Source organism: Astyanax mexicanus, chromosome 20, assembly GCF_023375975.1.
Source record: "Astyanax mexicanus isolate ESR-SI-001 chromosome 20, AstMex3_surface, whole genome shotgun sequence".
Classification (NCBI taxonomy): domain Eukaryota; kingdom Metazoa; phylum Chordata; class Actinopteri; order Characiformes; family Acestrorhamphidae; genus Astyanax; species Astyanax mexicanus.
In genome coordinates this window covers 33,299,558-33,325,238 of record NC_064427.1, presented here as the reverse complement: position 1 = coordinate 33,325,238, position 25,681 = coordinate 33,299,558, and the positions used below count along the sequence as shown (strand labels likewise).

General features: G+C 37.1%; 1 protein-coding gene across 1 annotated transcript in view; it reads left to right on the top strand.

Annotated features, from left to right (window-relative positions):
* pknox2 (pbx/knotted 1 homeobox 2) overlaps positions 1–25,681 on the top strand; it is a 149,051-nt gene that overhangs the window by 67,094 nt on the left and 56,276 nt on the right. Inside the window, exon 3 of the mRNA XM_022681362.2 lies at positions 21,152–21,260. Within this exon, the coding sequence (XP_022537083.2) occupies positions 21,174–21,260 (87 nt within the window). The 5' untranslated portion in view covers positions 21,152–21,173. The remainder of the gene's footprint in view (positions 1–21,151; positions 21,261–25,681) is intronic.

The window sequence follows — 25,681 nt, the reverse complement described above, 5'->3', positions numbered from 1 at the left end:
AGAGCCGCAGATGGAGAGAAAGATAAACCTCCCCCCACTGTCCTCATGCCATATCTCCGCTCGACATGACAGCGCAGAGGAACGATCAGCAAAACTCTTGAAGATTACCCTCCCTCTCCGCCAGCTCTGGAGTTCCAATTTCGGCAGAATTCCAGCCTTCGATATTCCGATTTTTATCAGCTCCGGAGAGGAAATGTGACCACTGCGTGTCAACCACGGGACGTGGCGCTCTCTCTGGTGCACGCTAATAACATCAAGATGCTGCCGCGCTCAGTGCCAACTGGGAGGGAAAAAAAGAGGAAAAAGAGGAGAAAAAAAGAATACTGCCACTGAGACCCACACAGGCAAACATTAGAGGCCTACTACAGGGATGGACATGAAAGCAGTAAGGGTGTGTGTTCCAGGGAAAAAGGGCTAATTATTTGAGAATCTTCTAATGAGGATTTGTGACGAGTCCAGGCTGCTGAGCTGCTTAAAGAATCAAGTGGAATCTAGAGAAAGTTTATAGTGCATCATTGTAGTATAATGGATACTATTTACCTATTTAAATCAGTGAAATCAGGTATGTATGTATGTATTTTCGAATCCCGTTCATGTAGCTTGCCATCAGCTGCCGGAGCCACAAGAGAGCACAATTGGCCTTGCTCTCTCTGGGTGGGTACAGTAGACGGCGTTCTCTCCCCACTTCACTTCTAGGGTGATGTCGAACAGCACAGGGCATCTGTGAGCTGATGTATTGGAACCGAGTTGTTGTGCTTTCCTCCGAGTGCGGAGATGTGATGCTACTCGGCAATGCTGCATCAGCAACAGTCTCTTTGCTGTGAAGATGCTTGAAGATGAGGAAGACGACGCCGCAGTCACTGCCTTAGGTGTAATACAATTATTTATTACAAAGACTAAGACATTATCTTCAAGGTGGTCCTAGGCCAGCACTGGAGAGAGATGTTGCCCAATTAGATGTTCCTGCTCTCTTACATGTGTCAGAGGAGGCATGTTCTAGTCTTCACCCTCCTGGTGTGTTGGGGCATCACTTGTGATAGAGGGAGTCCTAATGAGTGGGTTGGGTAATTGGCCGTGTAAATTGGGGAGAAAATAAGAAAAAATTAAATAAAATTAATTTATAAAGGCATCAAATTAAGTCTAATTTTAAATAGTTTTAAAACTATTTTTATATTTTCTACAAAGAAATCAAAAAGCACACAAGTTGCACACCTTAATGTCAATCGGTGACATTCACACATGACATCACAAATGGAAATAAATTAAAACTATCTGTATTAAAAGGATTTTGTGTAAAAAAAAGTCTGAAATAACAATCAAAATTGGAATAAAATCATTTCTTTATAGGAGAATATAGAAAATAATAGAAAAGTATAAAGTCCAGAAAATAACAGAGCATAACAAAATGCTGAAGCAGTTGCGCTGGTTCGTGGATTTGCGGAATGTTCCAGCAGGAACCTGAAAATTAGAATAGAACTGTCAGTGAGGAAGAACCCCAACAATGATCGCGGACGAGTACTGTATGTACACTATGGCTACGTGCATATCTCTCTTTTCCTTTAGCAGGGTGCCAGGAAAGCTGTTTAAAATAAACCAGAGGATATCCTTAACACTTCCATCTCCTCGTCAACAGCGCTTAAAGGGCGCGGATAAAACCGGCTCGCTGAGAGAGCGTTCTCTGCCCGTCCACACAATACCCATTGTTTGTTTTGAAGTTTTTCGAGGAGAAATCCAGTTGTAAACATGCAAATTCTTTTCACTTTCATCCCCGCCATCCCGGCGCGTTCTATTGAGAAAATACTAATTATAATAAAAGCTTTTAGCCATGCTAATGAGGTCATTTGCATGCGATCCATCAGGCTGAGGGGAATTACGAAATTTCACCACAGACCAAGTTTTGACAACACCAGTTCCAGCAAAGACTTTAATCTAATTTTAAAAAGCAGGACACAGCGCAATCATTTCTAGATCTGCTATATCCAAACAGTCATTAGCATAAACACAAAGGAAGCAGAAATTGGAGATAGATTGGAAGGATTGCGCCGTGATCGTCTCTTTGTAGGCTGTGTCGGGGTATTTCACGCTCGCACTGTAAATGCACTCGGCTTGTTTTAGCCTTTGTTGAGCTTGTGAAGATCACTGGTTTCAGAAAAAAAGAGGAAGATGAGCTAAATTCAGATTTTATTACTGTTAAATTGAAACCTCTTGACAATTTAGTGTTTTTTTTCTGAGTTTCTGCACCATTAAAAAACTCCAGCTGCCTTTCATATGCTGTGAATAATGCACCATGATTTACCAGGATGTATCTGTAGTATTATTATCGGCTATGTGTTCAGATTTTAGAGCACAATTTAGATCCCCATTTGCTTTGTGAATTTACACCTCAGAAAACAGTAAAATGTTGTAAATGTTAGCGCTGCATGATTGTGCAACATTGTGATATTTTTTTGTTATTCTACAATAAATAGTGTTATCTAAAAAATACAGGGATTTTCACCAGTAGTCAAGAATGAATCAATATGCCATTACTTAAAATAAAACATATCTAATTTCATGGCAATAAATCGTACTTCTTCTCTGGTAAGAATTTTTGTCTTACTGAGCATTGTTAGTGAAATATTATTTTTGCTAGTTATAGGAAAAGTGATACATCAGTTTTACTTAGAATTTCCACCATATTAAGTTATTCCAATTTTGCCCAAATTTAAGCAAAAAAAACTCATTTAGAATTTTTTTGATTGCTTTTTTTGAGAAAAGTTTCCTAAAAAATGTATATCAAGTTTTTTTTTTTTTATGGCTGTTTTATGGAATATCATGATATTATATATTTTTTTTATTTTTCTTTCATGACTGGGGTTTTATATAGGTTTGTGGCTTTTTCTACTATCAGGTGTACCTATAATATAAAGCATTAAGTCTTTAAATGAAGGCTTTGATTACTATAAGGTTACACAATATGTAAAGGAATCAGTCTACATATGCAGAAAAAGTTGCAGAAAGTCAAACGAGTTCTGGATGTTAATATACACAGATGTTTTCTCCTGAAAACTGTTTGTTTCTGTGAGTAAAGCGCTTCAGTAGGCTTAGATTCCAATTTTTAACGGCACTAAGGTCGACGACACTGAGGAATCAGGGCGTTATCAGCTAGCAGTTTGTCCCACACAGCTAAACAGTAAACATGCAGGCTACAGTCCTGTATTCTCACCTCTGAACGAAGAAATCCCTAGCGCTTAGCAGTTAGTGCTGCTCCAGCAGTGCTATCCAGGGTTAGCAGCAGGCTACAGGCTGATATACTCGCCTCTGAATGACAAAAGAGCTAGCGCTTAGCAGGGTTAGCGGTTAATGCTAATGCTAACTGCTCCAGTCACGAGTCTCGGTGCTGAAGAACTGAAACTCCTGAATAATGCTGTACTTCAGTGGAGTGGCTTTACCACTCCTTACATAAGGCGCACCGGATAAGACGCACTTATGGTTTTTGCGAAAATTAAAGAATTTTAATTGCACCTTATAGAGCGGGAACACTTCTGTTAGTGGAAAGTTAGTGAAAAGTCTGTAAGCTTTGAAGATTTGCAGATTTAGAAACCTCTCTGGTGACAATGTGTAATTGCACAGAGCATGGAAGAGTACTTTTAATGCAGGGTTATATAAAGAAATAGCTATGTGAATAAGTGAGTGTATTGTTTTGTAAATTTTGTTGCTTTATGAAAATATTATTAAAATGTAGGGAGTAAGTACATTAAACAAACCTACCAGGCCACTCTGTTTTAGCATTAATAGATTATAATATCTAGACATTGCAGGGATGGTTGAGCCAGGACACTGATTCCATTAATTCCAATATTTTATCTATGCTTTAAAAAAATCTCACTCTTAGGGAGTGATGGTTTAAAATTATACACAAATATGTGTATTTTTCTCCCAAGGATAACTCATGAACGGCAAAATCAGTTTATTATATGTGTGTGTGTGTGTGTGTGTGTGTGTGTGTGTGTGTGTGTGTGTGTGTATGTTTTTTTATGTTGTTAGCAGGCCGTGAGCATCTGCTTGCGTCCTTCTTGCACATCTGTTTGTGTATATGAGTATGTGTTTTGTTTTTATGAGTACATGGGATTTAAACCCCTACCTGCGGCTCATACAGGTTAATGAGCAGTGCTGGGATTGATTGTTTGTGTGTGTGTGTGTGTGTATGTGTGCATTTGTAAGTGTGTGTGTGGCCTGGGGGCTCTGTGTTGGACCCACAGCCACTCTGCAGGGCTTCTCTTTTCTCTTTTTTTTTCCCATCTCCTTCCCACCACACCCCATCCCAGAGTTCCCTTCTGACTCAGCCCCCCCCCCCCCCCCCCACCCCACACCGTGCCTATTGCAAATGGGGCCGCACACTGGCCTCTAATGGAGCAGATGCATTTGGATGGGCCGCTTTATTTATGCACTTTGGAGAAGGCCTGACTCAGTACATTAAGATTCATGATATTTGGGGCGTTGGTGACGCACCCGCTGTTTTAATATTATTCATTGCGTTCTCCCCCCGCAGGATCTAGGGCTGATGAACTTCCGAGCAGGTTGTGCTGAAAGGGAGGCAGAAAAATGACAATTGGACACACTTCTAGCTCGGCGCGTGCACGCCTTTACGCAGCAAAATGCCCTTATAGTTATCAGATTATATCTATAACTCTTCTCAGAAGTGAAGGATGAGTTTTTTCCCCTTTAAAGGGACAATATTGTGGAAAAATGAATTCTCCACACTCTTTTAAATTGGAAGATGTTGATGTATTGCCAGTCATACTTTAACCAAAATATGTTAACTACACAACAAATTTAACCAAACCTGACCTGACATTCTTTTCATAGTATTCAAATAGTTGTGGTTTATTCCACTTTACTACAGATTGTCTCAACTAATTATTAAGTGACACTTGCTAAGCTATTATTAATCTTACAAGATATTATTTAACATAATTTACAATATTATTAAGCATTAAAATTAAGTAATGTTTAATAATGTCTTAACTAGTGTTTACTTCTGTTGTAAGTACTGTTAATTGATGTGAAATCTTGTAAAAATGTTTCAGTTTAATATCAAAATATAATCGATATCACAATATTATGTTTTGCAATACTCTACAGATTATTAGATGTTATGCATACTGTGGTGCATTTTCTGTACTGTTACAGTTTTCCTATAAAAATAAAAAAACACAATTTATTGCCTTGCTATACAGTATACCATAATACATGTACAGTGGCGTGAAAAAAGTATTTGCCCCCTTACAATTTTTATTTTATTTTGCATTTTTGTCATACTTACATTTTTTTCAGATTATCAAACAAACTTTAATATCAGACAAATGTTACCTGAGTAAATATAAAAAGCACTTTTTACATGATGATTTCATTTATTAAGGAAAAATAACTAGAAAATAACTAAAAAAAACTCCAAACCAGTCTGGCCCTATGTGAAAAAGTGTAAAGTGTAAAGTGTAAATAACTTAACTGTGGTTAATCACACTTTTTGGAAAGCTGGGTATAATTTAAATACTAACCACAACCAGGCGTATCAATGAATCACTTAAATAGAACCTGTCTGACAACATGAAGCAGCTAAAAGATCCCCAATCTGAAAGACTCACTGCCAGTTATCAGTAAAGCTTGCTTGCAGTTGTTGCCGCTAAGGGTGACAAAACCAAGTAACTAGTTTTAGGGGGAAAAACTTTTTACACAGGGCTAGATTGGTTTGAATATTTTTTTTTCCCTTTAATACATAAAATTACCATTTAAAAAGTGTTTTTTTTATATTTATATTTAGTCTGTTATATTTGTCTGATATTAAAGTTTGTTTGACATTCAGAAAAATATCAGTATCACAAAAAAGCAAAAACAACAGAAACCACTGTATATCGCAATATATTGGATTGTATCATATCACCAGGTTCTCCCCAGTACAAGCCCCGCTGTATATACATTCATCAGTCTTCATCCATCATGTAGACTCCTCGTTGATAAGTGCTGAGGCGCATAGTGCACTCAGGTCACCAATGTTTTGCAGAGTCAGTTGCTGCAGACAAGTGCAGAGAGCATCATGGAATAAGCAATATATTAGGATGAGCTAACATCATATTAAACCCTATGGATTAAGAATGGGATTTCACTTATGTGACAAATCATTACACTAAATAATATTTGGGTTTGTGATTGTTTAGTCCAAAGTACAAGGTCACTACTGTGGTTTCTCTAAGTAACCACTGTGCATTAAGTGTTGTTGACTATACTGCACTTCTGTTTTTTATTAAATGATGGTAACAGGCTGGAAAATGTCTACTGGGATGGTCAAAACAGCCAGTGTTAGCAGGGCCAAACATCTGTGAACTACATTTTTACTATATTCGAGATTCCTTCTTGATATGAGATGTGAGAAACAATCTCAAGAAGGTTTCTTAGAGTGACAAGCATGTCACAAAGGGTAAAGGATGCTCTGCTAAGGTTTAAGATGCTGTAAGATACCACAAGACACAGAGAATGGGTTAGTGCTGTTTTGATGGTATAAGAGAGATCTACACAATCTTAAGCCAGTGGTTTCAGTGACAACTTATCATTTGGAACTGGTACATAAACCAACACGAGTATCTTAAATTGTAAACAAACAAAACAAGTAAAAAGGGAAGAAGGAAAATGCATATTTTGGACAATTTAAGTGTCAGAACCATCCAGCGGTACATCAGCTTGTGAGCGTGCTGAGGATGTGTTGATGTCTATTGTTGTCATAATCTGTCCATCTGTGCCGTAGCAAACACAGAAAGCAGATCTTGACAGATGTGAAATTTGGCTTGGAGACTGAGAGAGGGGGCTACACGCATCATAAATGAGCTCTATAAACACTAAAGCCATTTCCTGCTGTACTCCACAGCTACTCCAGTGCAAAGGAACTCAGGAACAGTGCTCTGAGATAAAATGATTGTTCAGTTTTGCAGATGATTTTGAATGTGATTCTTTTTGCTGGGAGACTTGGTTTGCTTGGTCAATTGATGAGACAAAATGCTTCTCTCTTTTAAATGTGTAAAACAATATTAAAAATAAAATACTGAATAAAAGCATGTGCTTCTGATATAAAGCTTAGTGTACAGATGGTCGACTACAGAGGTCGAGGTAACTCCCCAGGTCCATGCAGTTCAGTCAGGAAGCTCCAGGACCAGGATGTAATGGTCAGGCTCATCGAACCATTCGATAAACTACTGAATGATGTTGGGGCAGGTGGGTGGCTGGTTTATCATTTGCATCAGTGCCACCTCCACAGGCACAGTCTGATTCCCGTCAGGCTGCAGGAAAGTAATTGAGTTAGATGTGTAGAGTTAGATGGTGAGGAACTGTCAGTAAAGAACAATGAGATCCTTCCTCTAAGCTCATGGAGGTAGGACTACCATGTTTAATAAGATTTTGAAGATAGGAGCACTTACGCTCTGCAAATATCTGGGACTTCTGAGACAGATACGGAACCTGTATGCCGTCTGAAAGGCGTTGTCCCCTGAAGACTGAGCCACAACCTCCTTCGCCGAGTTGATCTCTGAGGACATATTGAGAGGCAAACGTTTCTGTGTTAAAGATCACTTAGATCACTTACAATGGGTTTAACCAGCAAACTGACTGGTCGTTAATGCCTGGCAAACACTCCAGGATTTGTTATAGCTATATATGTTGCATATAAATTGAAGACATACAGCTATAAGTAGCTCTATGTATATATATATACTGTTCACTTAAAAAAAATCACTAGCTTAAAAAGTGTTCAGTGATCTGGACAAATGACTGACCAGGCTCTGTGACTTTCCTCTCCACTGAAGTATCTTTCACAGGCTGATACGTTTCCTCCTTCTTCTTCTTCTTTTTTGCTGAAGCCTCAATTTTGGGAAGCTTGTTGGTTCCCCGTGTTACACTTCCTTCTGGTGATCTTTTTCTTTTGCCTTGCTGATTAACTGAGTACAGAGTAATTAACTGATTAATTAATAGGATTTTACTAAACATGAGCTGAATATACTGTATATGAATTGTTTATATCATTGCAGGCCAACACAAAACTTACGTCTCCAAAAAGGCTTTTAATATTAGTGGAAGAGAGACATCGGTACAAATATTTATAAGGTCTATTTGTTGTAATAATCATGAAAAAAAAAAAAACTAAAAAAAAAACATAACAGTAACAATATGAAGTTTTTGGTTAATAAACCTAATTCACAGTGCTGCTGTTGGAATGTTGTAGATATAAAGGTATATTATTTTTCTGCTTTTTTGATATGTTTTTTTTTTAATTAAACTTAATTTAATGTTTATTAAACTCCATAAAATAAAGAATGTTTTTTGATCAGAAGTGCAGACACACACACCCATATACACTGAGGCTTTGGTCCTTGGCTCCTGTCAATAGTTGTTTTGCCCAAGACGCTTGTGTGAATGATCCGTGGTGATCAGACAGGCTAGCGATTAGCGATGAGGTGTTGCAGGGTTATTGACACAAAGCCACAGAGTCTGGTCGTTTGCACTCTTCAGTACCACAATAAAAGTGTTTTTTAGGTTTAGGAAGGTTAGGAAATGTTTATAAAAATGTAAGCAGTAATGGTCTGTTTCATTCAAATGAACACATTTTAGCTATTAATGGAAAAAAAATATGGTTTAGTGTTAAGTGACTATTTAACATTTTTTTTGAGTGACACATGGATACATTCTTTTTAGTATACTAAAAAAAATGTGTTATATGCCATCCATGTGTTGAGATGTGTGTGAGAAATATGTGTGTTTTAACTAAAAACATTTAAATTAAAGAAAGGATTGATTCAGCAAAAATTAATTAAGTAAAATTTACTAAAAGAAATGATTGACTGAAGTTCAGTTCACTTATTTACTCTAGTTAAAGTTACTTAAATTTATCTGAATATGAATTTAGTTAAAAAAAGCAAATGCGGAAAGTTGCGAAACTTTTTTTAAAGTAAATTTTACTCATCAGTTTTTTCTGTGTACATGGTCATTGTGGTTGGGAATAAATTCACAGAGGACCCCCCCCCCATAAAAGAGAAAATTACCCTAGGACACCCTGAGAAACTAATCCAGTCCGGATAGGGCGTAAGTTGTTAATAATGGAAATGTACCATTTGAAAAGATGAAAGATATTTGTTTAAACTGCTGAAAAAAGAAATCCCACTCATCCCAATTGCTGCATTGTGATTTCTTACAGGAAAAATAGCAATCTTTAGATCTGTATATTATGGAAGCCCATTTCCGCCACCTGAAGAAAAAAAAACGTCCTCAACTAAGTCATAATTATGAGATAGAAAAGTCATAATTATGGGATAGTAAGTCATAATTATGAGATAGTAAGTCATAATTATGAGATAGTAAGTCATAATTATGAGATAAAAAGTCATAATTATGAGATAGTAAGTCATATTTATGAGATAAAAAAATTTTGACTTTCTATCTCATAATTATGACTTAGTATCTCATAATTATGACTTATTATCTCATAAATATGACTTACTATCTCATAATTATGACTTTCTATCTCATAATTATGACTTAGTATCTCATAATTATGACTTACTATCTCATAATTATGACTTACTATCTCATCATTATGACTTACTATCTCATAATTATGACTTACTATCTCATAATTATGACTTACTATCCCATAATTATGACTTTTCTATCTCATAATTATGACTTAGTTGAGGACGTTTTTTTTCTTCAGGTGGCGGAAATGGGCTTCCATAGTATATTGATATATTCTATTTTAGTATCTTTGTCACTGACATGATGTATGTAAGTTATGGGTGAAATTTAATATTTTCTTCGATTCTATTTGTATTTATTGATTTTATTTCTGCTGTGATGGACCTAGCACCTTATTTGTCACTCACCTACACCTGGGTACTGTGATGTGATTTGAAATAAATTTAGTGTAGAATTCACTTTTTTACAGCATTTAAAACATAATGCTTTGCATATTTACAGTTATATTCTGTATATGGGTTATACAGTAAAAAAAAGAATAGTTCGTTATACTGTAGTAATGCTGTGAAACCTAAAGAAATTTGTTACAGTTCACTTATTCAGAATTCAGAAGGTCGCCCAGAAACTCTTGATGAACATGGTGTGAAAGCTCAGAAACATGGTTGCCTTTAGGGCGCTGCGACTGTAGCGTTGAGCGCCGAGCGAGGCGTAAACATGAGCCGAGAAAGTCAGTTAGACAGCCTTCCAGAGACTTTAATGTCATTCACAACACTCTGATTAGGCACCAAATTTCCTCCCTTCGCTCCACATTCATGAGCCTTTGATGTCGTTGGGTGCATAATTCTGCTTTTCTTCCCTTTTTATTTCCCCCTTTTTTCAGGCTCTGCGCTCCGTGGCAGAATTAACAGCAAAGCGATTTTATGCAGCATGCTTGTTGTATAGAGGCTCTCCCGCAGTAATATCCTGTGCTTCCCTGCAGCGATGTGCTATCTCAGGCACTGTGTGTGTGTGTGTGTGATGTAGTAATTAGCTGTGTGTGTTGAGGGTGGGTGAAGAGGGCATGTTCTCATTGTACACATGCCTGTTTAGTCCATTAGGTGAGTGGCAAGAGTGAGAGATACCTGCTGTGTATCAGTGGATGGGGGTCGATGTGTTGTTATCGATCAGTATGACGAGATCAATAGGCTGCATGTTAAGTCCAAGAGAGTCATGATGTGTTTTAAAAGAGCAAACTACCTTCCGCCCGGAGAGGCCACAGGATGACCTTGGAGATTGGTTGCCACTGTCGTAGGAAAAACCCTATAAAACGGAAACTTTAAAGCAGAAGAAAATCCATTCACATCTTACACTCTTACAAATGAGGGTTACTGGAAGGGCTCTTCACACAGTACCATAGGGAAACCACTTTTTGATTCACCAAAAAAAAAAAATCAGTGGAAATCTTTACCTTCTGGGGAAAGGCATACATGAGGAAAAAAGTTTTTCATTTTAGATTAAATATTAACAATTTGATGTGTAACAAAATCTGCAGTAAAAGTTCTTTGCAAAGGCTCCATCATTGTCCCAGGCTTTGTACCATGTCGTCCGTCAATTATAGCAACCTGCCATACAGGAAAATCAGAGGCGGAGAAAACCCCCCTGAGCATCCAGGTGGGACAAAACTGGTGGTGATGTGAAGATAACAGAGAAGCAGAGGGCTTACAACTGGCATTTTACACACAGCAAAGGTTTCCCAGGAATGTCTCTGTTGCCAGGTTGCAACACTTTCTTGGCCTTATTGCCAGTTCAGCATTTTTTTGGGGGGGTGGGGGTGCAGCTTTGGCACCCTAGGAGTGTGCAGGATCTACAGGCCCAGATTTAACATCTGTGAACAAATGTGAAACCTGTTTTCCTCCATGTGTCCAACTTCATCTCATCTTGTATCCAGGCTAGAGGCAACCCAACAGTATATATATATATATATATATATATATATATATATATATATATATATATATATATATATACTGTTTTCCCCTAATAAATGTATTGTTTCGCTCTGATATTGATATAATTACTTTCCATATACCATCATTACATTCACATGTTCTTTTTCATTTCAACAACTTATTCTTCGTGTGTCAAAGCCAATTAATGCATATATACAGTATTAGATCTTACAGCTTACTTTTAAATCTTTTTTAAACGTCTTACTACATGTAACATGTGCATGTGTTTGTTACTTTACATGTTACTTTATGCTTTCTGTAATTTCTAGTGGCAATTTGGACTTCTAAGAATCACTTCAAACCTGTGCGATTGGCCTAATTATAGATAAGCTGTTTGCACAATGTAAAGAGCAGCTGATTGCATAAACAAGCATATGAAAGTAACAGTATGCAAGTCTATGTCTTTCCATATATGAGTATATGTATGTCTTCTGTCTATATGGGCCAAAGTACAAACTCTGTTGTGTGTCTGTGTGCTTGTGTATGTGTGTGTTATTACGGTGCTGTGGTGTTAGGTAGTGCGTTACTCGAGGGAGCGAGACTTGAGAGGCCTCCTAAAATACTGTGCAATAATTGGAATTGCTTTATCTTTAGTCTCATCAATTAATGTGCAATTTTCCATTTAATTACCAACTCGCTCGCAAAATTTGCAATTAAAATGAGACGAGATAACAGCGAAGATGCCTTTCGGCTGATAGCACTTGGAATGAGAACACAGGCTTAGTGTGTAATCAGTATACAAATCACACATACACACAACATCCTCAATTTGTATGATTTGGACGAGCTTCATAAAATATGCAATGCCGAGCCAGAATCTAATTTGTGCTGGAGAATTCTTCACGCTCCTACAAAGTCCTACATGAAACAGTTAGAGTACAGGGGTGCTGATGGTGTTTATGATAATAATGACCCCAAATTCTTCTGCTTGTGTGTGTGTGCATGCGCAAGTGTGTGTGTGCAAGTGTGTCAGAGAGACGTCTTGAAATAGCTACTAGTTTGTGTTGGCCTCCTCTGTCCTTTTTCCACATATGGCTGCCAGGATGAGGGAGAGAGAGACAGACTGAGAGGGAGATAGAGAGGCTAGGAGAGATTCAGACTGAAGCAGACAGCCTTTCCTGTCTGTCTATCTGTGTGACCTGTTTGTCTGTCAGTTGTCTAAGGAGTGAAAGATCTGTCTGGCAGATTGTTGGCCTCGATTACGAGCCTGTTTTCTTCAACATTTCCACCATTAACATACGTTCTTAAACATAACGGTGGCGATGTTTTAGAACCGGGGTTCTAACTCTAACTCAAACTTTTGACCAAACTAAAATTTCTATGTACCACCTAGAAGCTATTTCATAGGAAGACATGTACACACACATGCTACTTTATTTAACTATTAGTTGACATTAATAATGATAAAACTGTAGTTCTGAGAATAAAGACCTGAAAAACTAAACACAAACAAACATAATGTTGGGTAAAGTATAGGTGGAAACTTTATAGATTTCAGTGCTTAATATTTTAATGGAAACAGATTATTTTTTTCTGAGGTCATCTAGTGTAGTGAGGTTTGAGAAGTTTGAGAACCACTGTTTTAGAAGAACCATTTTTATTCCATAAAGAATAAGCATAAAGAAGAAAGAAAATTATTATACTGTATGCCCAAAAGTTTTAGAATGAATGCTGCATTCAGCTACTTTAAGTTGCACCCCTTTCTTGTCTAGTACCTGTAAAGAAGATGTATTGCCAATCGAATAGGACTTTTGGAAAATAGATATACATAAATGAGTAGAACGGTAGCTTAGTGGTTAGCACCTTTGAGTCTCAGCACTGTGGTCTTGGGTTCAAGTCCCTACCTGGGTTCAAGTCCATCACATGGTTTTTCTCCAGTGACTCAGTCCAAAAACATGGAGATCAGATTATTAGTTACTCTAAATTGTCCTTAAATTGGGTACAACTGCCCTGGTGTGTGTGAGTGTGTAAGTCTTATGCCCTGATACAAATTGGTCCATACATGATCTTTGCAGTTTTTGCAGGTTGAGAGTACATTGAGCGTACACAGTATACATTTGGCTGGTGGTATCGGCAATCATTGTCAATGCTTTTTTAAGTCCTTTGTGAAAACAAGTTGTGAATTGAGGTCTTAATGTATCTTTCATTCACCCAAGACCCTTTCACTGGTTTATCAGTTGTCCTTTATCAACTAAACTTTGGTAGGTACTACTCCAAAAGACCCAGAAGATGTTCTGACCATGTCAGATGTTTTAGCCATGTCAGACATCTAGCCTTGTCAAAGTGGCTTCAATTCTCATGCTTGCCCAATTTTTCCTGTTGCCAACACATTGACAACAGAACAAACTGTTCACTTGCTGCCTAAAACAGCTCTGGAAAAAAGAGACCACCTTATGGTGGTGTTTTTTTTTTATTTTACCAATTTGAAAACCTCTGGAATATAATCTAAAGGAAGATGGATTATCACAAGCAATCAAACAAAGCTGAACTGCGTGATTTTTTTCACCAGGAGTGTCATGAAGCTAACCAAAAGCAGTGTGCAAGACTGGTGGAGGAGAACATGCCAGGAAGCATAAAAACTGTGATTAAAAACCAGGGTTATTCCACCAAATATTAATTTCTGAACTGAACTGAAATAAATATTTTTATTTGGAATTTGGGAGAACAGTAACAATGTAATCAATATTATTCCCTTTACCTGTCAGTAGTTTTAATGTTATGGCTGACAGTGTTGGTTCAGCTGCACTGTAATGCACATAGATTGGTGTACTTCTCATGTTCTTTGACAGTAATGGAAGAGACAGACAGCCAAAGGCAGTTTCTGAGCTTACGCAGTGCCAGTAGACTCCTCTCGAGGGAGCACATCAGAGCAGCATGCTGAAAACTATATAGGTCATGATTTATATTAAAGAGATTTAGCTTTGATGTAATTACAGGAAGGGGAAAAGAGAGAGCAGACAGATGCAGCGATGCAGTTTTACAGTTCATTCTATTGACCTGTTCTCAGGTAATAATGTGTGTGATTAGTCAGCACTCCAACCATCAGCCTCCAGGCCTCGTCCGCTGTGACCACACAATACAAACAAATAAACCGCACTCAAACTGTAAACTGTATGCTGCTGTATATTACAATTACAGCATGATACACTATTGAGCTCTTAATACTCTCAGCACGGCAGTGACACTTACTGTGTGTTGGTGGCATGTGTTTTGTGCTGGAACATGTGAATTAAATCAGATACAGCAGTGCTGCTGGAGTTTTTAAACACTGTTTCCACTCAATTTTTACTTTATTAGACAGCTCATGTGTAGCTATACATTTTGTATTGGTTATCCTCTAGTCCTATTCTCAGTCCAGCTGTTACACAGAGTAAAGAACAGGGTGAAAACAAGGTAATGGACTGCAATCTGTTGTTATAGTACTACAAATTTATTCTATATGGGCAGTGCAGGTGATATATCTAAATCTAGAAACAAAGAGGTGGTAATAATGTTTTGTTTGGATTGTGTTATTACAGGTGTATTCAATTAATTAATTAATTGAGTACCCTTGTTATAAATATGCACTGACATGGCAAAAGTCAAGAACTAGCATTGTAGTCAAGCTGTCGCACAATTAGTAAGGGGGTTATGCCTGATCACATTAGCTTTAGTTTAAGTCTAAGTGACAAAATTTGGTGAGCTGTGGTACTGTAACTTGAAAGAAATTAAAATTAAATGTTTTGAAATAAAATTCATGAACTGCACTTTTACTGTTGAAGCAGTATATTTACTGGACAAATTGGGTAACCAGTGGAAATATGTGCTTTGCTTTTAATAACTTAGGCTGTGCTGTCAGCTCAATAAAGGCAGTCTGAGATGCTTGATCTGGGAGAAAGGGATGGGCATAGTTTGACTTTGACTCTGGTTGCCAATTTTGGCTTCATTTCTATAGAAAGGATTGTTGTCAAGTATTCCCCTTGATTTTACCAAATTGAAAACCTCTGGAATATAATCAAGAGGAAAATGGATGATCACAAACCATCAAACCAAAATGAAACGCTTGATTTTTTACACCAGGAGTGGCTTAAAGTTATCCAAAAGTTATCCAAAAGCAGTGTGTAAGACTGGTGGAGGAGAACATGCCAATATGCATGAAAAACACCAAATATTAATTTCTGAACTCTTTATGAATTTGTTTTCTTTGCATTATTTAAGGTCTGAAAGCTCTGCATCTTTTTTGTTATTTTAGCCATTTCTCATTTTCATACTTTTATACTTTGAACAATGAACAATATTTTTATTTGGAATTAGGGATAAATGTTGTTCGTAGTTTATAGAATAAAACAACAATGTTCATTTTACTTAAACATATACCAATAAATAGCAAAATCAGAGAAACTGATTCAGAAACTGAAGTGATCTCTTAATTTTTTTCAGAGCTGTATATCGTCCACAGTGCTTTCTAAAGTAACTGGAGTAAATGAATAATGTAACTGCTGTAGGCTGCCATAACTAAATAGAACTGTTTTTGTAACATCACATTTCATGCTTGGTCTGTATGAATTGGAGTGTAAATGGGTTTTGTAACAGTGTTTACGTTCTTCTTTCAACACTATAAGTTACAAAAAATGGGGAAAATCCATTTCCATGAAATAGGATCTTCAAGAATTGTATTATTTGACTCAAATATTATTTTAATACAGTGTCATAGAGCCTCTAGTGATTCCCACTGCTGGTGTCTATTATAATTTGGTAAAGCACATGCACATGTAGCCCTGCAAGACAGTTTATTTATGTGTTGGGTGTCAAACTAGGTGTGTGTCCATGTCAGAGATTGCTGTTATAATACTCAGGCTCAGTCACTAGATTCCATTCCAGGAGCAGGGGGTGAATTATGGTATAATGGATTTCTCCCCGTGCTCAGACCCTGGCAGGCGCGTTCTGTATGTGTTTAAGAAATGTCTGTGTTTATTTGTACGACACTAAACTGTATTTAATGAGCAAAGCAAAGACACTTTGTTATATGGAAAAATCAATATGGCATGCAGAGCGTGCAGGTCTTCAAAGAGAAGAGTATGCACAATGTTTACTTGACAATCAGAACACATACACACAGTGTAAAATATCACCGAAAGACAAATTTATTGAATTTGGAATGTGAGAGCCTGTCTAAATCATGTGTTTTCTCTAAAATAGCACAAGGCATTGTGTCAAGCTCAGAGGATTTAGGACTTAATTAATCCATTTATCCAGTCAGTCAATATTCAATTTCTGTGTCTCTCAAGTGTCAGTGTTTATTATAAGTTTTTTAAGTGTATAAATCAAATTAGAATTTGTTCATTTTTACATACAGCAAAGGTCTTGGCAGTTGAGAAAGGTGTGTGGTATGCTATTAATTTCCACATTAATTGAGTAGCCATTGAAAAAATGCAAGAAACATTGAGTAAATATAACTCTAGTTAAGAAAAAGTTGGGACTATTGAATAAAAACTACATAATATTTCTTACATTTTCTTTATCTTTTATTTAAGTATGAGCTCAACATATTTCATGTTTACTTTCATGGTGTATTTTTCTTTTTGTGAAAGAGTGGTAAGCACCAGATACTACCTTTAGCTACCTAGCTAAAACATTCCCCATTGAAATAATGTAGTTAACATTAGCTAACCTAGCTAACATTAGCTAAAATATTCCCCACTGAAATAATGTAGTTAACATTAGCTAACATTAGCTAAAACATTCCCCACAGACATAAAGTTGTTAACGTTGGCTAACCTAGCTAATGTTAGCTAAAACATTCCCCACTGACATAATGTAGTTAACATTAGCTAACATTAGCTAAAACATTCCCCACTTAAATAAAGTTGTTAACGTTAGCTAACCTAGCTAACATTAGCTAAAACATTCCCCACTAAAATAAAGTAGTTAACATTAGCTAACCTAGCTAACATTAGCTAAAACTTTGGCACTGAAATAATGTAGTTAACATTAGCTAACATTAGCTAAAACATTCCCCACTGAAATAAATTAAACATTAGCTAACATAGCTAACATTAGCTAAAACATTCCCACTGACATAAAGTTGTTAATGTTAGCTAAGATAGCTAACGTTAGCTAAAACATTCCCACTGAAATTATGTAGTTAACATTAGCTAACCTAGCTAACATTAGCTAAAACATTCCCCACTGACATAAAGTTTTTAATGGTAGCTAACATAGCTAACTAGCTAACTAACAACTTTATTATACTGTGGAACATCGGTCAGTTTAAACTATAACTTGCTATCTACCATTATCTGGTGCTCACCATCTAGTAAGAGGTGCTCGCCATTTTTCATGTCCCTTCAGGGACTCTGTACACTCCTGCATTTCAGCGCACATATAAAAAAAAATCTAAACAAACAAACAAAAAACTTGTAACAGTAAAGCATTTAGCATTTCACTTTGGAATGTTGCATTTGCTTTTCACAACACTTTGCACAGATAATACCAAGTTTCTAGATATAGATATAATATATACCATACAGGTATTAAAAAAATAATGCTTTGGTTATTATTTTTGTATCTCTAAAAAATTGGAAATTCTCCTGTCAACATGTGCTGCTGTTTGTACAAATCAACAAGAAAGGGTGATAACTACTTTATTTTATCAATACTTCATTAAATAAAAGATTAGATCTGATTCTGCTGGAACCATATGTTTATGAATCCAACAACAGATGACAGAGGGTGCCATGTGGTATACTTTGGAAATGAAATCATTATATTACTGCTCCATATTCAAGTTAATCTTGTTTCTTAATATCCAAACAATGTCCAAAAAAGTGTTTTCTATTAGTCATTAGTCAAGTCATTTTCAACCACTTCGCGGATACACCCTGGACAGGCCGCCAATCCATCGCAGGGCAGACAGACACAGACAGACACACAGACACATTCATACTCACACCTAGGGGCAATTTGTATCCAACATCAGATTAGCCTGAACGTGCCGTTTTTGGACTGTGGGAGGAAACCGGAGCACCCGGAGGAAACCCACGCAGACACAGGGAGAACGTGCAAACTCCACACAAAAAGACCCGGGTCGCCCCACCCGGGAATCGAACACAGGCCGTCTTGCTGTGAGGCGGAAGTGCTACCCACTGCGCCACCGTGCCGCCTAGTCTATTAGTATATACATTAATATAATAGGTGTACAATAAGTGTATATTCTCAGGCCATTATATACCGTAGGCCCTACATATCAGTTAACATCACCCTAGTTCTCCTGTATTAAATGTTCTGGTCATTTGTGGAAGGTGAGTAATTGTGTGGACATAAAAGCAGTTACATTGTGTTAGCCTCTGAATGCGTGACTCGGCACGGGGGCTTTATATGTGGCACCGTGGGCCCAATTATCTACAATAGGGACGTCCCAGCGTGCGCCATCCCCTGGGTCGGCCCTGCCCACACCTGGCTTCAAATACCCCTCTGACAACACAGCTAATGAGCTCCTGATTGGCTTGGTGCTGCTGCTGTGTTTACCTGCAGAACACACTCATTTAGAGTGAAGCGTCAACACAGAGCAGCTATTTGTTTTGTGGATTTACAGCACAGTAAGCTGCTCATGTTTTAAGCCTGTATCAGAGGTAGTGTTTGATAAGTGTGATGACGGCTTTGTGTTTTGAGAGTGCGTGAGATATAAACTCACTGTAGTAAACCGGGTGCGCCGCTCAGAGTTGAACAGAGTGTTAGGCTGGTTAATTGGCATTAGGTAATTTAGCATTTAGCAAAAAAATATGTGACTTATATTTTAGAAAATGAATGACAGATACTTGTTGCATTTGGACAGTAAGGTATTTAGAATTGACTTTTTATGTGTTTAGATTTAGTTTTTGTCAAGGCAGTGTGTGTGTGTGTGTGTGTGTGTGTGTGTGTGCGCATGCTTCTTCTAACTTATCCTTAAATACAGCAGCACCTGCTGGTGGATCCTGTACCTTGACTGTCATTTTAAATGTCCTGATGAATGGCTTTTCTTGGAGGCATAGTTAGTGCCTTGTAGTTAGATATGACCTTAAATAAAATGATCAGAATTAATTGAAAAATTCACCTTGATTATTTTAATGAACACAGCGGCAATTAACAAACTTGCTTGAGTTGCTCAGTGTGACCTCCTCCTCCTCCTCCTCCATGTTCTGCTTCCATGTCTTACAGACCGGATGAGGAAAATTTATGTGACTTTTCACACTTGTATGACATATGGCGAACAGTACATGAACAACACAGTGGGGAAAGTATTTAGGAATTATCATTTTTAAACTGATGGATATAGGCGAGATAATGTCAGAAGTTCTAAATTAAATTCATTTTGTATTATCTGCTCAGCCCTACTTGTAGTAATTATTACTAGTCAAAATGATTGTGACCAATAATAGACTGAAATTACTCACTAATTGTTTGTAGCATTTATGGCTTTTATTCTTGTCAGCACACTGATTGTGTGGCAAATAAGAACAGTACAATATTTGGCAACCAAAAATATTTGGCCAAAAACAGCAAAATAATTATCTGTTTGGCCAAATAAACAAAACTACTGAATAATTCAATTAGGGGTGGGCAATTTTATATTGTATACAATATAATGTAACAATATAACGTGACACAGAAATATCATGATATTAAAAATCCATATTGTGATAATAGGGCTGTTCTGTCTTAAAAGTAGTCTATTATTTACTGTGAAGCTTTAGGTGTATTTATTGTATAATTGTTTTAGTTTGCAGTGTATATGCATGCACTAAATATTCTGCAATATTTTTTGCTGCATTATATTATTTTATGCTGTATTATTTATTTTGCCACATTATGATTATGCTGTTATACTATATTCCTGAAATGAATGAATTATTTTAGTTTTCCTATATCGCCAAGTATATCGTTATCGCAAAAATACCCTGAAATATCGTGATATTATTTTAGAGCCATATCGCCCACCCCTAAATTAAATAAGTCATATTGTTTTGTGCTTTGTTGGGATGTTTGCTGGGATGTTAAAATGTTTAGTGTTCACTAAATACAGTACCAGTCAAACGTTTGGACACACCTTAAATTCAGTGGTTTTTAATTATTTTAAAACGTCCTACATTGTAGATTAATACTTAAATCATCCAAACTATGAGGAAAAACACAACAAATGTTAAACAAACCAGAATATGTTTTTTTTTTATTTTAGTTTTTTCAAACTAGCACCTTTTGATTAAATGACAGCTTTGCACATCTTGGCTGAATTTTCTCAGTCAGCTTTATAAGATAGAGTCAACTAGAATGGCTTTCAGTTAACAGCTGTGTTAAACTTGTCAAGAGTTAACTGCTTGAATTTCTTACCTTCTCAATGTATTTGAGAGCATCCGTTGTAAAGTTGTAAAGAGGAAGAGTTGGTAAATACAGTAAATAGCCCTATTTGTGTTATGTTCTCATCCATATTATGGCAGAATCAAAAATATGTTCAGACTTGTAAATGTCTGTTGTAAATGACATTTACAAAATGTACACTGGGTCTTATTTTTTGTTAAAACTAAAATTGGTCCAAATTGGTCCAATTCAGTGGGATAACACATGATTCATTATGTCTTGTTTACCTCTCATAATTATGTTTTAAAAACTGTAATGATTCTAAAATGTTCATTATTGTGCATTTTCTATTGCAGGGTCTCCATGTGAAGCTCTCCCATGATGCAACATGTGCCTCCAGCACCAGCACTGACAATGATGGCCACACAGAGCGTCCCTCCACCATCCTATCAAGAGAGCCAACAGGTCAGTCTGCAAACAAAGAGGCAATGCTCAATAATCAAAGGGTAAACAGACAATAAACAAAAGAGGCAATGCCCGATAATCAAATGGTAAACAGACAATAAACAAAGGCAAAGACAGGCTGGAACCTACTATTATTATAAACTAAACCTAGGCTTAGAAAGCAGGCTGTGTTTGCAGGGCCTGTACTTCACACACACACACACACACACACAGCAAAGAACTTTCAACAGAGATCAATAACAGAAGACTGCATTCTAGAGATTTCTTAAAATAAATTGCCATGCTTAGTATGTTCCTGGATTTGAACTGCTTATTAATTAAGTCTAGAAATATTACTGAAATTGTGCCATATGGTTTAAGACTAATTACATAATAACACAATAATTTTTTTAGGTAATTACATAAAGATCCATAACATACAGTAGTTATGTAATGATTTACATTACATTACTTTTCAACACATTCTGTATTGAAAGGTTAAATTCTGCACTTTTTAATGTCTTTCTTATTCCAATATAATACTACATTGTTGCTGTCAGACATTGCATCTCCATTTTGCATAAATGAAGTTACGCTTATACTGTATATCTTCTTCCTAGACACCCAAGGATGTTTTTTCAATCATGTTCCACACACAATCATTTTATACTCAGTACTCAAGCAACACATACACAAGCATTTGTCTACACATACTGGTGAAAAGCACCAGAACATTGAAGCTTCTAATCATATGAACACCTCTAAGGAAATATCTTCTTCTATTTACAAGCACAGATTGATTATATCGAATTTTCTGATCTAAGCAGCATGTTCCCAGCTACTGTTGGATAAGCTTTAGAATATGGACTTAGAAACATGTAACTAGACATGGAAATTTACAATACATGCAGTAATTTGAACTTGAATGGTATTAGAGAGTAAATGTATTTAGGAACTGAAACCAAGCTTTTAGGTTGAGCTTTAAGTTGAGTTTTTTGGTTGATGATGTGCGACCAAACGTCTAAAATTCAACAAAGCATTTGCCTTATTTTACGTTTTCAGATTCAATTTCAACATTATATCTGAACATACATTTAAGAAGTACTCTAAAACTGTCTTCTTACAAATAGGGTACATTTATTCTTGCAAAAGAGGTTACATTTGTCCGGACTGATTGATGGCTGTGCATAAATCAAGTAGCCACTCCCATTTCACTCATTCATGCAGAGATTTATTATCATATGTAAATCGCTCATAAATTGTATAAACGTTCTGTAGTAAAACAATCCCCATGTAAAACAAATCCTGTCCAAACTGGGCCATACATACACCACAATAAACTGAGAAGAATTAAATACATTGTATTAAAGGTATTAATTATGAAAAGTATATTGCCTGTAGTGAGATGCAACCTGCAAGTAATGTCAGATCATCACCTTAAAATAAAATTATTAATTTGGACCAATTTTAGTTTTAACAAAAAATAAGACCCAGTGTACATTTTGTAAATGTCATTTACAACAGACATTTCATGTGTTATCCCACTGAATTGGACCAATTTGGACCAATTTTGTATTAAAGGTATTAATTTAATCATCACCTTCCTTGTTCTGAGCACGCAGGGAGGGATACACATTTGAGAGAACTTCACCAGAGCGCCTCCTCCACCCTGTCCAACTGGTGTATCCCTCCACCCTGAGGATTAGTGCCGGGGGAGAGGAAGGCAGCGCAGTGGCGGGGACATGCAAATGAGAGCTAGTTAAGTGTGAAGAAGCTAATTTATTTCCCATTTGAGGCTGGGATTAAGACTTCCAGCCCCCAGGAACACCCCCCTCAAGCCCCTCAAGCTCCACCACCGCCCCCCACCCCAACCAAAACCCAGGCAGCGAGCATCAGGGGGAGGGGTCTTGTTTTCAGAGCCTCATCAGGAGGGAAAGAAAGAAAGAGGGCAGGAAGGAATCTGAGTGAGCGGAGGAAGAAGAAGCCAGAGAATGTTGTAAACAAGCGAATAATGCATGGTTAACAAATTCCTGCCTGCTGTATTTGACGAAGGGCAAGCAAGGGCAGGGCTTTCATACCAGAGATTTATGTGATGACTAAGACTGGACTTTTCATGCAAAATATGACCTACATTAAAATGTCGGGGTTGAGTGCCGCAAATTAGCTTCTACAATTTAATTAGACCATATGCTGCTGTCAGTGAGGTTATATCATCAATGCAGGACACAGATACACCTTCAACATGTTGTCTTGCTGAATACAAGTACAACATTTTTGGAGAAAACACTGAAACATCTGTTTTCTTCTTTTCTTTTTTTTTTAGAAAACAAACTGGCAAACCAGATTACTGTGGACGCATATCTGATCTTGTATCATAAACGCGTCCTAATATAATAATAAGAGTCAAGGGCTGTGAGAAAATGAGCTCTTGACTTTTATGTCTACCCTGCTGAACAAAAACAGCCTGCCCAGATTAAGTTGGTTAAGATGATCAATCTGGTTAAAATGGTTGACTAATCCTTGACTATCATCTGATATGTTTTTTATGTCTTTATTGATTTCATTGTTGATATTTGACTTTGATGGTTTAGCTGCTCTACATGCATGTATAAACTGACACGTGTAAACATCCAGAATATCCAAGCTAGTTGGCCAACATGACCCTCATGACCATGCTGTGAAACCACAATAACTAGCATGATTACACGGGTCGGCTAGTATGACCACACTGGTCCACCAGTTTGACCGGCTTGACAATCATCATGGTGAATCTGCCCATACTTATAGACTAGATTAACCTTCAGACCAGTGAACAGCATGGACAAGATGGTGGACCAATATGACTAGCATGACCACACTGGAGGTCCAGCATGACCACAACTGCTGACCAGTATGACCACCTTGACCAAGCAATATTGCCAACTAGCTCACCTATTCTGATTAAGTTGATGATAATCTTGTTCATGCTGGTCATGCTAAAATACCAGCTTGCACACCAGTATGACCAGCATGACCAAGCTGGTGGACTGGCTTGACTGTCATGATCACATTGTTTGAAAGGTGTTCTTGAGCTGTTTTTTTTTAACAATAACTTAACAACCACCTTACAACCACTTGGCAACACCTAATCAACCACCTGTGACATTATAGCGTAATACCATAGCAATTGCCTTGCAACCACTTAGCAACTTTATAGCAGTCATCTAGGGAACAAAAGCAACTACTTGGCACTTGGAGACCACAGCAACAATTTTAGGACACTTTAGTAGCAACTATTTAGTTTCCTTCAGCATATTTACATTTATAGCATTTCTTTCAAGTAAAACATGATATTTTTTATGTTTATGTTTACAAAAATGACAGTGTTAGCTTTATTGCTTTTATATTATTCCTTATCATTGCCCTAAAACTACACACTTACATTTGTGGCAAAACAACTCTGGATGTATAAACACAATTAATATTTTACTCTGGTTCTGTATGTCTCTCAGTGAGCAAGTGTTGTTGCTCTTCACAGTACAGGAGTAAAGAGTCAGCAACCGATAAAAGCAGAAAAAATGGTATGGTAATTTTATCAATAAGACATGAGATTGGTCTTCACTGGGGGGAGGGGTAAGGGTAAAGAAGACCCCTTTGATGTTAGAGGTTCAGAGTTCAGACAGTTGTGAGAGAAGGTAGGAGAACCCTAAAGCCTTTAAGAAAGGCAGTACCCCAATGAAGATGTACAAAGAACCTCAAAGTTGGACCTCAAGAGACCCTAATGGATAAACCTAATAGAAGAACCTTATGAACAATATGTATTAAGTAACAGCAAGAGTGTAAAATAGTTACTGCAGTCCAATTTGAAAATATTGGATAGAGTTGTCTGCTCCCACACTCATCCCCAGATGTGTGGGTTGCCAAACTGTAGAAACAAGATTATTTCAAGAACATTTACAATGGCAAGATAAAAACACATTCAAAGCTAAATGGATTCAGTACAGTTTTTGGTTTTCTGTGACACTGGTTGCTGCTTTAGCCTGTCTGCACCTCCATTGTGAAAAGCAGTTCATGCTATCATGTCGTAGCATGACACCATTAGCTAGCGCTAGTCTAGATAATTTAGCCTTTTTCAAATACTCACAGCTTTAATAATCCAGCTAATTGCATGGTATGAATGCAAGCACAAAAATGTAGTAATTATTTTAGATGCCCATCCTGACTAGTGCTTGTTAAAGCTCAGTGCCTACCTATTCAACTTGGCACCTGTCTTGTAGTCCTTCTGGACTCTAAGCTGCCTTAACTGCTAATGCATTGGCAATATTTATCTACTTGTGTTTTACTCTTGAGTATGATTTTTAGGAGGATGCTGAGGCTGCAGCATGATATGTTTGCCTGCTATTATATTCTAAACATGGCAACCCAAGGGGCCGGGGCTGGATCAGAGGCTAAAACACAGATAT